Here is a 17,408-nt window from a genome sequence, read left to right as displayed (position 1 = left end):
AAGGTCCCTTCCAACTCTGCTATTGTATGTTGTATGTTAATACCACCTCTGTCTACTTTGGTTACATGGTGTGAAAATCCAGCGTTTTGGAGAAAGCCCTGATGCTAGGAAAGATGGAAGGAAGGAATACAGAATAACAGAATTGGAAGGGACCTTGGAGGCCTTCCAGCCCAACCCTCTGCTCAAGCAGGAGACCCTCCACCATTCCAGACAAGTGGCTGTCCACAACTTCTGGTGGCGAATCGTTCCGCTGATTTATTGTTCTCACTGTCGGGAAATTTCATAGTTTTATCTTGGATCTCTCTCTTCCATCTGTTTCTTCTTCTCCTGCCCGCAGGGGCTTGGAGATTGGGTTATCCCCCTGCTGTCTGTGGCACCCTCAAACATTGGAAGACAGCTATCGGGTCCGTGGCACGACAAAACCGCGCTGGTCAAAATCACGGCGATAAAATTGTGGCGCTAAAGCCGCGATGTCATCACCGCGCGTCATCACACCGCGACAACAGCGTGGCAACAGAAGGGCGCTTTAAAACGGCGCTGCGGCAGAAAGCCGACTTCAATTAAGGTAAGCGTTAGGATTAGGTTTAGGGGTTTGTTTTAGGGTTAGGTTTAGGGTTAGGTTTAGGGTTAGGGTTAGGGTTAGGTTTAGGGTTAGGTTTAGCGTTAGGTTTAGCGTTAGGTTTAGCGTTAGGTTTAGCGTTAGGTTTACCGTTAGGGTTAGGGTTAGGGTTAGGGTTAGGGTTAGGGTTAGGGTTAGGTTTAGGGTTAGGTTTAGGGTACTGAGTGCTTGGGAATGCGCGAATTTGCCCTCCGCGATTATGTCATCGCGGTAGGGTCACGTTTTTCCTTAGCGCTTAGAACGGCGCGAATTAGTCTTCGTGCTTATGTCTCCGCAGATAAGGGCTTCGCGGATTTGTGGTGGACCCATTGGGTCACCCCCTAGTCCAGTGATGGAGAATCTTTTTGGCACCGACTGCCCAAACCGGAACTCGTGTGCATGTGCTTGCAGGTGCACATGCCGGAGCCTCGAAGACCAGAAGGCTGTTGCACATGTGCATGCCAGACAGCTGGTCTTTCAGCATATGCATGTGTGCCAGCACCAGAAATCTGAAGACCAGCTGAACGGTGCACGCATGCCTGTTTTGGGGGCATTTTATGGGCCATTTTGCAGGCCATTTTCAAGATGTTTTCTGGGCTGTTTATGGCCTGGAAAACGGCAAAAAAATGGCACAAGATACAGTCTGGAAAAGACCCAGAAATGGCCAAGAAAACATCCTGGGTTTGGGCCGTTTTCTGGTGCTATGGTGCCCGCGAAGACCAGCTGGCCAGCTGCATGTGTGTACCAGAAACCAGAAGGGGATCTGGCGATGGAGCATGTGTGCCCACAGAGAGGGCCCTGGGTGCCACCTCTGGCATGCGTGCCACAGGTTAGCCATCACAGTCCCAGCCCTTCCCTGTAACCATTGGAAGGGACCTTGGAGATCATCTAGTCTAGGGGTCAGCGATCTGCGGCTCTGGAGCCGCACGTGGCTCTTTTATCCCTCTGCTGCGGCTCCCTGTTGCTCAAAATATGCGTTGCCAATGTGCGACACCCGCTGGAACGTGATTTCCTGAGCTTTTCAACCCCCCGGTAGGCCAAACATGGTGAAACCCAAGAAAACAAATGTTTCAGAAGAAAACAGAATGCTTACTTCATCTACATATGCTAGTTTTGTGGCCGCTCAGGAAATAGTCAGGCATGGGAAGGGTTTTGTGGCTCCCGGTGTTTTCTTTTCTGTGGGAAACGATCCAAATGGCTCTTTGAGTGTTTAAGATTGCCAACCCTTGATCTAGTCCAACCCGCCTGCTCTCGCAGGAGACTAGAAGATGTGGAGGACGGCAGCAAGACGAAGGAACTCAGAATGGTGATGGGGGTACCCGAAGGTTGGGTTACTGGTAAAATATCTCAGTTCCAATATCTCAGGTGCTACCACAAAGAAGAGGGAGTCAAACTATTCTCCAAGGCATTTCTGAGGGCAGAACAAGAAGCAATGGGGGGAAACTAATCAAGGAGAGAAGCAACTTAGAACTGAGGAGAGACTTCCTGACAGTGAGAACAATGAATCAGTGGAACAGAAGTTGCCTCCAGAAGTTGTGAATTCTGCAACACTGGAAGTCTTTAAGAAGATGTTGGATAGCCATTTGTCTGGAACGGTATAGAGTTTCCTGGTTAGGCAGGGGGTTGGGTTAGAAGACCTCCAAGGTCCCTTCCAACTCTGCTATTGTATTGTATTGTATTAATTTCTATTCTATTCTATTCTATTCTATTCCATTCCATTCCATAATGCCCCAACAATTGTGACCTCTAGGCTGGAATACTGCAACGTGCTCTACATGGGGCTGCCCTTGAGGAGCATCCGGCGACTTCAGCTAGTACAGAATGCAGCCGCGCGAGTGATTGCGGGTACACCCCGATTCACCCGCATTACACCTATCCTCCGCGAGCTGCGCTGGCTACCTGTCGATCTCCGGATGCGCTTCAAGGTGCTACTGATCACCCATAAAGCCCTACATGGCAGTGGATCTGGATACTTGAGAGACCGCCTTCTGCCAATTACCTCCCTACGACCTATAAGATCCCATAGATTAGGCCTCCTCCGCATTCCATCGGCCAGCCAGTGTCGGCTGGCAACCACAAGGAGGAGAGCCTTCTCAGCAGTGGCCCCGACCCTTTGGAACGAGCTCCCCGTAGAGATTCGTACCCTCTCCACCGTCCAAGCCTTCCGCACAGCCTTGAAGAACTGGCTCGCCCGTCAGGCCTGGGGATAAGGATTCCTACCCCGCCCGAATGTTGTATGCATGTTGTTCATTATTTTATTATGTGTTGTAATCTCAAATGTTGTATTTCCCCCTTCCCTGGTTTTCTGTGAGCCGCCCTGAGTCCCCTCAGGGAAAAGGGCGGCCTACAAATGCAAATAAAACCTCTAAAACCTCTAAAACCTCTAAAATGGAAGTCTTTAAGAAGATGCTGGATAGCCATCTCTCTGAAACAGTATAAGGTTTCCTGCCTAGGCAGGGGGTTGGACTAGAAGACCTCCAAGGTCCCTTCCAACTCTGCTATCGTATTGTATTGTATTGTATTGTATTGTATTAATTTCTATTCTATTCTATTCCATTCCATAATGCCCCAACACTGGAAGTCTATAAGAAGATGCTGGATAGCCATCTCTCTGAAACAGTATAAGGTTTCCTGCCTAGGCAGGGGGTTGGACTAGAAGACCTCCAAGGTCCCTTCCAACTCTGCTATTGTATTGTATTGTATTGTATTAATTTCTATTCTATTCTATTCCATTCCATTCCATAATGCCCCAACACTGGAAGTCTATAAGAAGATGCTGGATAGCCATCTGTCTGAAACAGTATAAGGTTTCCTGCCTAGGCAGGGGGTTGGACTAGAAGACCTCCAAGGTCCCTTCCAACTCTGCTATTGTATTGTATTGTATTACTAAATAACTGCAGCGATTCACTTAACAACCCTGGCAAGAAAAAAATGGTAAAACAGGGCTCGATTCACTTAAAATCCGTCTTGCTCAGCAATGAAAAGGTTGTGTTCCATCACGGTCGTAAGCCGAGGACTGCCTGTGTATTGCCATATATGTTTTTTTTAAAAAAGAGGCCTGGTGGTGCACCATCTCTGCCCAGCCTCTTGACTTTTTAACCCCACCCTCGCAGATACCCCTGGGGCCAGTCTATTAAAGTAGTTGACAGCACATACAGGAAATTCATTTTAGACTGTTTTCCAGGCTGTCACTTAACATTGTTTTATTGATTGCGCGGATAAACGCTGGATGTGCATGTTTCCGACAGCCCCCCCCCCCTTCCCTCCCTCTGTTGCTGCTGTGAATTGGATTTCAAGACTTTATTATCTGCAGTCTTGGGTGACGTGTCTAGAAAGGAGTTATTAAAAAAAATAATTTTAAAAAAGACGTATTAGAATATTAGCTGGATACCCATGCTCCGCTATGAAACTACGCGATTGGGCTTGTTGAATCAACACTTAGAGTTTGAAAATTAATGAGTAGTTACCATTGGCCTCTCCTCTCCCCTTCTCTCCCTCAGTCTTGCCCCACAGAAGCCTCTCCTCTCCTTCAGGCTGGCCCCACTGATTCTCTTCTATCCCCTTCTCTCCCTTAGGCTTGCCCCACAGAGGCCTTTCCTATCTTATCCCCTTCTCTCCCTCAGTCTTGCCCCACAGAGGCCTCACCTCTCCCTCAGGCTGGCCCCACTGATTCTCTTCTATCCCCTTCTCTCCCTTAGGCTTGCCCCACAGAGGCCTTTCCTATCTTATCCCCTTCTCTCCCTCAGTCTTGCCCCACAGAGGCCTCACCTCTCCCTCAGGCTGGCCCCACTGATTCTCTTCTATCCCTTTCTCTCCCTCAGGCTTGCCCCACAGAGGCCTTTCCTATCTTATCCCCTTCTCTCCCATAGTCTTGCCCCACAGAGGCCTCACCTCTCCCTCAGGCTGGCCCCACTGATTCTCTTCTATCCCCTTCTCTCCCTCAGGCTTGCCCCACAGAGGCCTTTCCTATCTTATCCCCTTCTCTCCCTCAGTCTTGCCCCACAGAGGCCTCACCTCTCCCTCAGGCTGGCCCCACTGATTCTCTTCTATCCCCTTCTCTCCCTCAGGCTTGCCCCACAGAGGCCTTTCCTATCTTATCCCCTTCTCTCCCACAGTCTTGCCCCACAGAGGCCTCACCTCTCCCTCAGGCTGGCCCCACTGATTCTCTTCTATCCCTTTCTCTCCCTCAGGCTTGCCCCACAGAGGCCTTTCCTATCTTATCCCCTTCTCTCCCACAGTCTTGCCCCACAGAGGCCTCACCTCTCCCTCAGGCTGGCCTCACTGATTCTCTTCTATCCCCTTCTCTCTCACAGTCTTGCCCCACAGAGGCCTCTCCTATCTGCTCCCCTTCTCTCCCACAGTCTTGCCCCACAGAGGCCTCACCTCTCCCTCAGGCTGGCCCCACTGATTCTCTTCTATCCCCTTCTCTCTCACAGTCTTGCCCCACAGAGGCCTCTCCTATCTGATCCCCTTCTCTCCCATAGTCTTGCCCCACAGAGGCCTTACCTCTCCCTCAGGCTGGCCCCACTGTTCCTCTTCTATCCCCTTCTCTCCCACAGTCTTGCCCCACAGAGGCCTTTCCTATCTTATCCCCTTCTCTCCCACACTCTTGCCCCACAGAGGCCTCACCTCTCTCTCAGGCTGGCCCCACTGATTCTCTTCTATCCCCTTCTCTCCCTCAGGCTTGCCCCACAGAGGCCTTTCCTATCTTATCCCCTTCTCTCCCACACTCTTGCCCCACAGAGGCCTCACCTCTCTCTCAGGCTGGCCCCACTGATTCTCTTCTATCCCCTTCTCTCCCTCAGGCTTGCCCCACAGAGGCCTTTCCTATCTTATCCCCTTCTCTCCCACAGTCTTGCCCCACAGAGGCCTCACCTCTCCCTCAGGCTGGCCCCACTGATTCTCTTCTATCCCTTTCTCTCCCTCAGGCTTGCCCCACAGAGGCCTTTCCTATCTTATCCCCTTCTCTCCCACAGTCTTGCCCCACAGAGGCCTCACCTCTCCCTCAGGCTGGCCTCACTGATTCTCTTCTATCCCCTTCTCTCTCACAGTCTTGCCCCACAGAGGCCTCTCCTATCTGCTCCCCTTCTCTCCCACAGTCTTGCCCCACAGAGGCCTCACCTCTCCCTCAGGCTGGCCTCACTGATTCTCTTCTATCCCCTTCTCTCTCACAGTCTTGCCCCACAGAGGCCTCTCCTATCTGATCCCCTTCTCTCCCATAGTCTTGCCCCACAGAGGCCTTACCTCTCCCTCAGGCTGGCCCCACTGTTCCTCTTCTATCCCCTTCTCTCCCACAGTCTTGCCCCACAGAGGCCTTTCCTATCTTATCCCCTTCTCTCCCACACTCTTGCCCCACAGAGGCCTCACCTCTCTCTCAGGCTGGCCCCACTGATTCTCTTCTATCCCCTTCTCTCCCTCAGGCTTGCCCCACAGAGGCCTTTCCTATCTTATCCCCTTCTCTCCCACACTCTTGCCCCACAGAGGCCTCACCTCTCTCTCAGGCTGGCCCCACTGATTCTCTTCTATCCCCTTCTCTCCCTCAGGCTTGCCCCACAGAGGCCTTTCCTATCTTATCCCCTTCTCTCCCACAGTCTTGCCCCATAGAGGCCTCTCCTATCTGATCCCCTTCTCTCCCATAGTCTTGCCCCACAGAGGCCTTACCTCTCCCTCAGGCTGGCCCCACTGATCCTCTTCTATCCCCTTCTCTCCCACAGTCTTGCCCCACAGAGGCCTTTCCTATCTTATCCCCTTCTCTCCCTCAGTCTAACTCCTTTGATGCTAAGGAGCTTTTTTTCAAATGGGGAGAGGGAGTAGAATGTCTAAACTTCCAGCCTGCAAGTCGGATGAGTCACATGCTGGCCACGCCCAAGTGGCAGTTGAAACAGAGTTCTTTTCAGGTGGGGAGTAGTAGAACGCCTAACTCCTTAGCATCAGAGTGTGTTAATATAAGGCAACTGGCAGTTGGAACAGAGTTCTTTTCAGGTGGGGAGGGGGAGTAGAACTCCTTAGCATCAGAACGTGTTAATTACTGTGTAAGAAATACTTATGATCTGATGGTCAATTTGAAAAATCCTTTCTTAGCGAGCACCTAGAAGCCAAGAGGAACATTCATGCCAAATTTCAAGTTTGTAGGCTTTACGGTTCTTTGTGATGATGCGTGAGTAGTATTTTGCTTTTACATATATATATATATAGAGAGAGAGATGATGATGGTCAGAAACTATTGTACAACACTAGCTCGGTTTAAAATAGTGTATATGTTATTCTGTTTTTACTTATGTTTTATGGTAAGTGGAATGCCAGGGCAATTACACTGTATTAAATACATTTATATGTAAACAATAAAAATATATCTTTAAAAAAAATGAGCTCCAGAAGCTAATTCCAAGGAAGAGAAATTCTCAAAGAAAAAATCTCTTTTTCATCATGAAAAGAATGGATGAGAGAGAGAGACAGAGAGAGACAGAGAGACAGAGGGGGATGAGGGAGAGATGTATGAGAGAGACAGAAGGAGAGATGGATGGATGGATGGGTAGGTATGATAGACATAGATAGGCATAAATAGACAGAGAGACAGATATAGAGATTAGATAGATAGATAGATAGATAGATAGATAGATAGATAGATAGATAGATAGAGATGATAGATAGCTATAGATATATATAGAGAGAGAGACAAACGATAGATAGATAGATAGATAGATAGATAGATAGATAGATAGATAGATAGATAGATAGATAGATATAGTTAGATACCTGCTAGGTAGGTAGGTAGGTAGGTAGGTAGGTAGGTAGATAGATGATAGATACATAGATATATAATTAGATAGGATAGATATAATTAGATAGATAGATAGATAGATAGATAGATAGATAGATAGATAGATAGATAGATAGATAGATAGACAGAAAGATAGAAAGATAGAAAGATAGAAAGATAGAAAGATAGAAAGATAGAAAGATAGAAAGATAGATGAGAGAGCGAGGGATGATAGATAGGTATAAATAGGCAGAGAAACAGATGTAGAGATAGATTGATAGATAGGTAGGTAGGTAGGTAGATATAATTAGATAGGAGACAGACAGATAGACAGACAGATAGACAGACAGACTCAGTGACATCCAGAGTTTGAAATTACCTACCTGTCCCCACCACTACAATCCAACTGGGCGAGTTTCAGCTCAACCAGGAAGAGATGCTGGCTTCGGGAGTTGCCAAGGCGACGTGGTCCATCTCGGCAAGGAGAAAAACAGGGGACTGGACCACCAAACCCTCCCCAAAGGTTTGCCATTTCCAAGGTCCCCTCCTGTGCTCATGAGGGTTCAAACTGACACCCCCCTCCCGCTCCTCCCCCATCCGTTTCCAAGTCCCAGGTTGAAAATAAAGAGAGTTAAAAAACCAAAGAGGAAGAAAATTCTTTGAATATTTTTTTTTATTGAAAGTTGTAAGAGGAGTCATCCCAAAAATCGAACCGAAAAGATACCTGAATAAACAGCACATTTCTAATGATGCCATTTAAAAAAAAAACCCAATATACAGCACACACCCTCCATGTGATATTTTAAATTTTTCATATAGTTTTAAAGGTTTCTGGTATTCTTTCTTTTTTTTTTTATTCCCCCCTTGGAGTGAAAAATAAAACAAAACTGAGGTTTCTTCCTGTCCTGTTTTTTTTTTCTCCTTTGAATACCCCGCACTGTAAAAGTTTTTATTTCTTTATCTTAAATCATTCATTATTCATCGTTCTTTGAACTACTATATATAAGGAGAACGTCGCATATTCCCTGTCGAGTTCCTTTTGAAGGATTTGATAATCTCCTGGCTTTTTTTTAAGCCGGAACTAAAAAATAAATGATTGTCTTCCGACAGACGGGGTAAACATTTTTCCTTGTTTTTTGTTTTTTTTTTAGATACAGAACAATATTTTTCTTCCGTTCACAAAGAGTTAAACAAGCAGGGAATTCGGTGGCAGGTTAAAAATAAAATTCAAGATGGTTGCTTCCGCCTTCGCGTTCAAAGCCCCACCCCTTTGATGTCAAGCGGGAAAGTGGGCGGGGCTTGGACGGCACCGCCCTGGCCACGCCTACCTGGTTTTTGACCCCTCCCCGGGGACCTCTGAAACCAGATCTTCATTTACAATATATGTACGTTCACATAAAAAGAAAAAAGAAAAGAAAAACAATCAAACATGAGTTAAACTCTAATTATGTACACTCCAATGTACAACTCTAAATAAATTAATACCAATTTTTGCATATTTGGGGAGGGGGGGGGATTCGTTATAGCTTATTTACAGAAATTACCATTTTATTCCATAAATATTATGTTTCTTTTTTTTTTTTTTTCTTTTTCACTTTAAATTTTCTGATACGCAGAGAGAAAGTCCCAAAAGAGAAAGATCCGAAGTCACACGTGGATTGTGCCAACTTTGAAAGTTGGGAAGCAGAAAGATGAACGTTCATGTTTATTTTGCCTTTTTTTTTCCTTCTTCTTTTCGGTGGCCTTCGGCGTCGGTGAGCAGAAGGGCAACGCTTGTGAACACATCGCTCACCTCCTCTGGCTAATATGAACCCAATTTCATAACATTTAGAGCTTGGCAAGAAGCTCTCCTCTTCCCCGTTTTCCTAGCATCGGAGGACCAAGTCCTACGGGATCGTCCGCGTTTCAAAATTCAATTCTCGGAGGAAGAAAAGTGCCGAAATGAGTTGGAGGTGACCTAAGGCGCCATCTTCCTCTCCGGTGGCCATTTTAGAGATGCATTTGGCTTAAAACGGACCTCTTTTGCTCAATCCCGGGCCAGAAAACAGATAAGATATCGGTGTGGTGTGTTGAGATCACAGCGTGAGTTCAAAAACCTGGTTAGCGACAGCCTTCCTAAATGCTTTCCCTGCCTCCTCTGCTTGGCCCTTGGCTCTGCTTGCGCCTCTCGTAGGATGCCAAGCTACTGATGCATCTAGACTCCGACCCATCTTAATCTCCTCTCCTCTTTTTCTTAAAAAATAAATATTTATATACTGTGTGCTGTACACATCTCTTTCTCAGCCGCTCCTAAGCTCTAGGGGGTTGGCTGCTTCCGTGAACCGTCGACTTGGGGGAATTCCTACTAGGGGATACTTCCCTTTGGGTCTCCAAGCCGCTGACCAGTCTCTGAATGTTTTGCAACTCGTTCATGGACTCTTTCAAAGATGGCTTGGGGGAGAGAGACGCCCGCTGGGTGCTGGCTTTCGGGAGGGGCAGATCTGAAAGAGGACTTGATTCCCGACTGTTCCCGGGCTTGGAGGCTTCCGCACCGGCGTTCAAACCGGCAGGCAACCCGGTGGTTAGGAGGCTGGTGCTGGGGGGGATGGCCACCGGGATCTGGTAGGGGTTGAACCGCGGGCGAGGTCGAGCGCTGCTCAGGAAGGGGTTCCGGGAGAGTGAGCTGGCAGTGGTGGCACTGGTCACCGGCATGGCGGAGGCCGCGGCAGCTGCAGCCGCCATGTAAGTGTACGGGTACGGAAAAAGTCCCCCAAAAGTAGGCAGTGGGATTCCCTGTAAGGAGAAAGGAAGAGATGGAAGAAAGGGTCAGCCTCGTCAGATGAACAACAGTTTGTTTAGTGACTGTTTGAAGTTACAACGGCACAGAAAAAAGTGACTTACAAACCAGTTTTCACTCTTACGAACATTGCTGCCTTCCCAAAATGGTTCCACCACAAAACCGCGGTAGACTAAAGCGCGCTCGACAAAAGCGCGTACGTGACGTCATCACAGTGCGACGAAAACAGCACGCTGTGAGCGGTAAACTTAAAATTAATGCGTAAATCTAAACCTAACCCCCCCAAACCTAACCCTATACCTAACCCTAAGCCTAACCCTAAACCTAACCCTATACCTAACCCTTAACCTAACGCTAAACCTAACGCTAACCCTTAACCTAACCCTAAACCTAACCCTAACGCTTAACGTAACCCTAAACCTAACCCTAACCCTTAACCTAACCCTAACCCTAAACCTAACCCTTACCTTTATGTGAATCGGCTTGCTTTAAAAGCGCTTTTTAAAGCGCCCTTTTTTCTCTGCGGTCATATTTGTCGCGCTGCTGCTGATGTCACGTATGCGCTTTAATCGGGCGCGCTTTAGTGGACCGCGGTTTTGACAGGTCACGTCCCAAAATCACATGATCAAAATTCAGCTGCTTAGAACGCAATAAAGAGAGTTAAATGATGGCTGGTTGTCTGCCATATCTATTCATCTCCGCACCCTGCCTTTTATCCCCAGAGCTAGGGCTGGGTTTCGCTAGCAGTGGCGGCTCTTCCTTCCCCAGGATCGGCCCATAGATTTCCACTGCTCTCCTCTCCTCTCTGCTTTCTGCACATCCATGCGTCAGGCACGGGATTCAGCTGCTCCTCTTTGTCATCCGCCACCTCCAGACCTGAGGGCTGTTGACTTTCCATTTGAGGGCTGACGGACAACTCAGGCTACACCTCCCTCTCCCTCCCACCCTCCCTCCCTCCCTCCCTCCCTCTCTTTCTGCTAGCTCCATTCCGTCTCCCCCCTCGGAGCTCTCAGGTTGCCTTGACTCCCACGTCTCCTCCTCCTCCTCTGATTCGGCTGCTGGAGGGGCCGTGACTGCAGGCCACAACACAACCAGACGTTATCACATGCTCCGGAGTGTATGTGTGTGTGTGAACTTCAAAGCCAAGTTATAGGCATTTCTCGGGAGGTCCCTCAGAACTTCAAATGGTCCCTAAGTGAGCAGTCGAGGAGTAGTTCTCAACTTACGACCATTCATCTTGTGACCGTTTGAAATTACGCTGGCCTAAAAAGCAAGTTAGGGCCGTTTTTGATCCTTACGACCATTGCCGCCTCCCCAGGGTCACACAATCAAAGGCGCTTGGCAGCTGAGTCATATTTAGGACGGTCGCGCCGTCCAGGGTTACATGATCCCGTTTGGCGAACTTCTGACTGACAAAGTCAGTGGGGAAGCCCGATTCACTTCACGACCGTGTTACTAACTTATCAACTGCTGGGATGCACTTAACAACTCTGGCAAGCAAGGTCATAAAATGGGTGCCCAAGTCACTTCACGGCTGTCTCACCTAGCAACGAAAACTTTGGGCTCACTTGTGGCCCTGTAAATCGAGGATCACCCAGAGGTGGGTTGCTGGCATTTCGGCTTGCTCTGGCCGATTCGGTAGTAGAATTCAGGCCTGGGTCGTAGAACCAGCAGTGACCCAGGCCTGCTACCGTGACCCGTCAAAACCGCGCTCGACTAAGCCGTGCCCGATTAAACCGCGTCACTGACGTCATCAACAGGGCGACAACAGCCAGCGCAGAGAAAGAAGGGCGCTTTAAATAGCACTTTGAAAGCAAACCGATTCAACTTAAGGTAAGGGTTAGGTTTAGGGTTAGGTTAAGGGTTAGGGTTAGGGTTAGGGTTAGGGTTAGGGTTAGGGTTAGGGTTAGGTTAAGGGTTAGGGTTAGGGTTAGGGTTAGGGTTAGGGTTAGGGTTAGGGTTAGGGTTAGGGTTAGGGTTAGGATTAGGTTAAGGGTTAGGGTTAGGGTTAGGGTTAGGGTTAGGGTTAGGGTTAGGGTTAGGGTTAGGGTTAGGGTTAGGGTTAGGGTTAGGGTTAGGGTTAGGGTTAGGGTTAGGGTTAGGTTAAGTGTTAGGTTTAGGGTTAGGTTTAGGGGGGTTAGGTTTAGGTTTAGGGGTTAATTTTAGGTTTAGGGTTTACAGCGTGCTTCTGTCTCCACGCTGTTGTCGCCCTGTTGATAACGTCAGCTACGCGGTTTAGTCGGACGTGGTTTAGTCGAGCACGGTTTTGTGGTGGAACCACCTGCTACGCCCCCGAACGGGTTCCCTCACTGCCACTTGGGAGCGGCCATTTTGGATCTTAGTGTCTGCGCATGCTCAATTCACTGTAAATTGCTCTGCACATGCACCAGGGGTGGGATTCAAATATTTTAACAACTGGTTCTCTGCCCTAATGACCAGCTGGGTAGGCGTGGCTCGGTGGTCATGTGACTGGGTGGGCATGGCCAACTCAACATCAATCAGGTTGATGGGCGCTTCGCCTTAGCTGTTACAATGTAATGAGGGTTAACCAGAGAGGCAGTTTCTGTAAGCAGGGCAATCAAGATGAGGCTAGAAACAACACCAGAATGCTTCCTTCCTGCCTTCCTTACAGGATTAGCCCTGCAAAGTGGGGAAAAACCAAAATGAGATTTCTTCCAACAATCGGTTCTCCGAACTGCTTAGAAAGTTACCAACCGGTTCTCCCGAATCGGTGCGAACCGGCTGAATCCCACCACTGGGATGCATGCAGTAATGCTGGCAGCTACCTGCCCCTGGGATCACCTATACCTCTACTCTTGTATGTTTCAATTCCCCCCGTCCCCCGGTACTAGAAAATCAAGAGAAGTGCAAAGATATCGGACCAACAACTGCATTCTTCATTTGCACAACAGTTGTGAGCAATTACAGCTGCGTTTCCTGGGAATCCAGTAAATTCCCATAAATACTGCAGGCAGTTTCCCACCCACATCAAACCTTTCCTCGATTTATTTGCTTAGTAACAGCATATCCTGCCGAGTCCTTAGCGGGTTGGCTGGGACCCATAAGAGAAAACAGCTACATTAAAAATAAAAACGAAGAAATCAGGATGATAAATTTTAAGTGCAACGTAAAATATCAGCAAAGGAAACGCCGTCCAGCTAAGAAAGCTAAAAGCAGTAACTTCGACTTTTTTTATTAAAAAAAACCCATGATACAAATAGTCCTCAACTTACAACAGCTTGTTCAGTGACCATTCGAAGTTACCACGGTACTGAAAAAAAGTGACTTACGACCGTTTCTCACACGTACAGCTGTTGCAACATTTCCATGGTCAAAAAAAATTCAGACATTTGGTACATGACGGGATCAAAAAAAAAATCAGACTTTTGGTAAATGATGCACATATATGACGGTTGCAGCGTGGGTGTGGGTGTGTGGGTGTGTCACATGATCCCCACATAACAACCGAGTTACTAACTGAACAGCTGCAGTGACTGTCTTAACAACTGGTCGTAAAGTAGGGCAAAACAAAACTCACTGAACAAATGTCTCACTTAACAACAGAAATTTTGGCTCAGTTGCGTTAGTAGGTTGTGGACTACCTGTAATAAATATATATATATGAGTTTTTAAGAAGAGGGTGGGCAACCATTTGTCCAAAATGGTATAGGGCAGTGTTGGCTAACCTTCTTGGTGCCGAGTGCCCACTAAAAGCCCAAAATGCAATACGAGCACCCTTCTCCATGGACTCCCCCGTCAGTGGTGGGTTTCAAAATTTTGTAGAACCTCTTCTGTAGGTGTGGCCTGCTTTGTGGGAGTGGCTTGCCAGCCATGTGATTGGGTGGGAGTGGCTTGCTGGCCATGTGACTGGGTGGGCGAGGCCAACTTGTAAAATGTGGTGGAACTCACTTAACAACGCTCTTGCTTAGCAACCAAAATGTTGGCTCAGAAACTCTGGCATTTGAAGCACGCAAGTCTTAAAGCTGTCAAGTTACAAGACCCTTGCACCCCTAACCCTTTAGGGAAAAAAACCCCCGGGGGTGTTCCAACTTGACAGCTTTAAGACTTGTGGACTTCAACTCCCAGAATTCCTCCTCTCGCTCTTCATCTTGATGATGTGCGGATGGGGGGGGAGGGAGCTGGAACCAGTTCTAAACGGCACTGTAGATTTGTGGAACCTCTTCTATAGAAGAGCTTAGAACTGGCAGGAACCCACCCCTGTCCCCCGTGCATGCATCCTGCCTCCCATGTGCATGTGCCCACATGCATTCACACACATCCCTCGTGCACCGCCTGGCCCATTTTTGGCTTCCAGGTTGGTACAGGAGGCTTTCCAGGCCCAAAACAGGGGGCGGATGGCACGCGTCATGCGTGGGGACCCCCAAAATGCAATGCGAGCTCCCCAGCACATGTGCTCCAGCACATGCCCATGTGCAGCAGAGACCCGAATATCAGCTGGCCGTCGGGAGGTGCACACTCATGCCCAGTGGAGCTGGGCTGGGGCAACAGCTGGAGTGCCCACAGAGAAATGTGCCATCACGGGTATAGGGTTTCCTGCCTAAGCAGGGGGTTGGACTAGAAGACCTCCAAGGTCCCTTTCAGCTCTGTTATTCTATTCCATTATGACCATACTTGCAGTGACATATTTGAAGTCATGATCCCGCTCAATAAAGTGACTTGGAAACAATCCTCACACTTACATCTGTCACAGTGGCTTTGTGGTGCTGTGATCCTCAGCAACAACCACACATTTACAATACAGCTAGTCCTCAACTTACAACGCTCTATTTAGTGACCGTTCGAAGTTACGACGGCGCTGAAAAAGGTGACGCAGGGTCAGTTTTGATTTTTACGACCGTTTCAGCATCCCCGTTGTCACGTGGTCATAATCCGGCTGCTCGGCAGTTGAACTCATTTTTATTTATTTTTGTTTTTTTAATTTGGAAAATGCATATTCGCTCACGGCAGCAATTATGACGGTTGTGTTTCCGGGCTGACGCGATCCCCTTTTTGCGAAGGATTCACTTAACAACCAGGTTACTAACATAACAACTGCAGTGATTCGCTTAACAACTGTGGCAAGAAAGGTCATCAAATAGGGCGAAACTCACCTATCAATTGTCTCGCTTAGCAACAGAAATGTTGGGGCTCAGTTACTGTCACAGGATCAAGGACCGTCAATAAAATAATTTATGGATTGCCTCAATCCTTTTCGAGCATGTGCTTAACTGGAAGAGTGACTCATCTTCCCTCTTCTCTTCGTCATGTGGACTAGAACACGGTAATTAAATTGGATTGTTCTTCCTGCTACAAAATGAAACCATCTCGCTTGGCTGTTTTCCATCCTACCTGCCAAAATAATTTGTCAGGGCAACCCGGATTTCATTTCACAATTTAATATTTTGAGCCTCTGTTCCGAAATTAGGCCTGCTAGGAAAATACAAGGGACTTGGCAAAACACGGGATGCGGAGGCTCAGTGGCTAAGACACTGAGCTGTCGATCAGAAGAATGGCAGTTTGGCGGTTTGAATCCCTAGAGCCACGTAACGGAGTGAGCTCCCATTACTTGTCCCAGCTTCTGCCAACCTAGCAGTTCGAAAGCCCGTAAAAAATGCAAGTAGAAAAATAGGGACCACCTTTGGTGGGAAGGTAAAAGCGATCCATGTGGCTTCGGCATTGAGTCATGCCGGCCACATGACCATGAAGACGTCTTTGGACAGCGCTGGCTCTTCGGCTTTGAAACGGAGATGAGCACCGCCCCCTTGAGTCGGGAACAACTAGCACATATGTGCGAGGGGAACCTTTACGTTTTATATATATGGAACTTGTTCTGCTGCCCCCCAGAAGCACTGAACAAGCCTCCTAAAGGCTATTCATGCCCTTTTTTGGGGGGGGGGAAATGGGCCCGTTTTCGTTTTGGGAGGTCTGCAGAGTACAAAAACTTTTTGTTTGCCTCTTCAAAATCTTGGCGCGTCTTATACTCCGGTGCATCTTATACTCCGAAAAATACAGTAATTCATTTCCCCTCTCCCCAGGTAAGCCTGCACAGAAATGCAATCTTAATTTGGAAAGCTTATCTATGCAATATTTAAGCACTTAAGACAAAAACCTAAAACAATAGAATAATTCAGACCTGGGCATTTTACGAATCCCCTAATGACATCCGTAGTTTTGGATGCTTTTATCTAGCCAGCCTGTGATCAATTGAAATTAGAAATCAAATATAAATAAATATATGCCATACATGCAATAGAACTGCATTGCTGTCGTTTTGAAGATAACTGCTATGTTTTTTCCCCAATTTACATGTGTGTGTGCGCCTGCGAGCTTACTCCCCTTCGCAGTCCCGATAGTCCTCGACTTACAACCACAAGCGAGCCCCAAATTTCCATTGTTAAGTGAGACATTGGTTAAATGAGCTTTGCCCCTTTTTACGACCTTTCTCGCCGCAGTTGTTAAGTGAATCACTGCCGTTGATACATTAGTAAGCTGGTTGTTAAGTGAATCCGGCTTCGCCGTTGACTTTGCTTGTCAAAAGGTCGCAAAAGAGGATCACATGATCTCAGGACCCAGCAACGGTCATAAGTATGAATCGCTGGCCAAGCAGCTGAAGTTTGATCCCATGATTGCCGAGAATGCTACAAAGGTTGTAACTGTGTAGAATAGCACTGTTTTCAGGGCTGTCGTAACTGTGAATAGTCCCTAAATGAACGGTTGTAAATTGAGAATTATTTGCAGAATTATTTGTAGTGTGTTGGTCCTATTGGTTCTCACAACAGCCCCAGTTTTTCCTGCAACCCCTGGGGAAAATTAATTACCCACCGTTGGAATAACTATCTAGAGCTACGAGACAGCAATCATTCCAGCCAAATGAAATAAAGGGGGAAAAACTACAACACAATTAAACAGAAAAGATAAAACTCCATGTGCTTTTTTTAAAAAAAAACTTTTCTTATGTTCTGGGAAGTCTGAGAAATTAAAAGAATACATTGGAGCATTGCACCTTCGCATTTCAGATGCTCTTTTACTATTCCGCAAAAGATTATCTAGATAACATGGCCCTCTGTATAGGCAGGAGAGGAAATGTTGAAAAGAATCTGATTTTTACACCTTCCGTCTATTTCTGCTTAGATCTCCTTCCGTTCGTTGTAAGAGAACAGTCGAGTTAGTATATGGTAGCGCCTTTTCCAACAATCAAAGGTTATTAAAAGTTTTTGTAATTGTGGTCAAGAACCCGTATTCCCAGACTTCAAATTTTGACTTTCATGCATAAC

At 47.4% G+C, this 17,408-nt stretch overlaps 1 protein-coding gene across 1 annotated transcript in view; it reads right to left on the bottom strand.

Moving 5' to 3' along the window:
- Positions 1-8,013: 8,013 nt before the first annotated feature.
- TBX2 (T-box transcription factor 2) overlaps positions 8,014-17,408 on the bottom strand; it is a gene marked incomplete at its 5' end in the record, with an annotated part of 33,704 nt that continues 24,309 nt past the window's right edge. Inside the window, 1 exon segment of the mRNA XM_087717097.1 lies at positions 8,014-10,130. Coding sequence (XP_087573223.1) covers positions 9,648-10,130 — 483 coding nt within the window.

Source organism: Thamnophis sirtalis, unplaced genomic scaffold, assembly GCF_051295495.1.
Source record: "Thamnophis sirtalis isolate CommonGarterSnake01/CBP01778 unplaced genomic scaffold, rThaSir2_p1.2 scaffold_6, whole genome shotgun sequence".
NCBI classification, from domain to species: domain Eukaryota; kingdom Metazoa; phylum Chordata; class Lepidosauria; order Squamata; family Natricidae; genus Thamnophis; species Thamnophis sirtalis.
The sequence above is the reverse complement of the archived record's forward strand: the minus strand, read 5'-3'. Positions and strand labels throughout refer to the sequence as shown.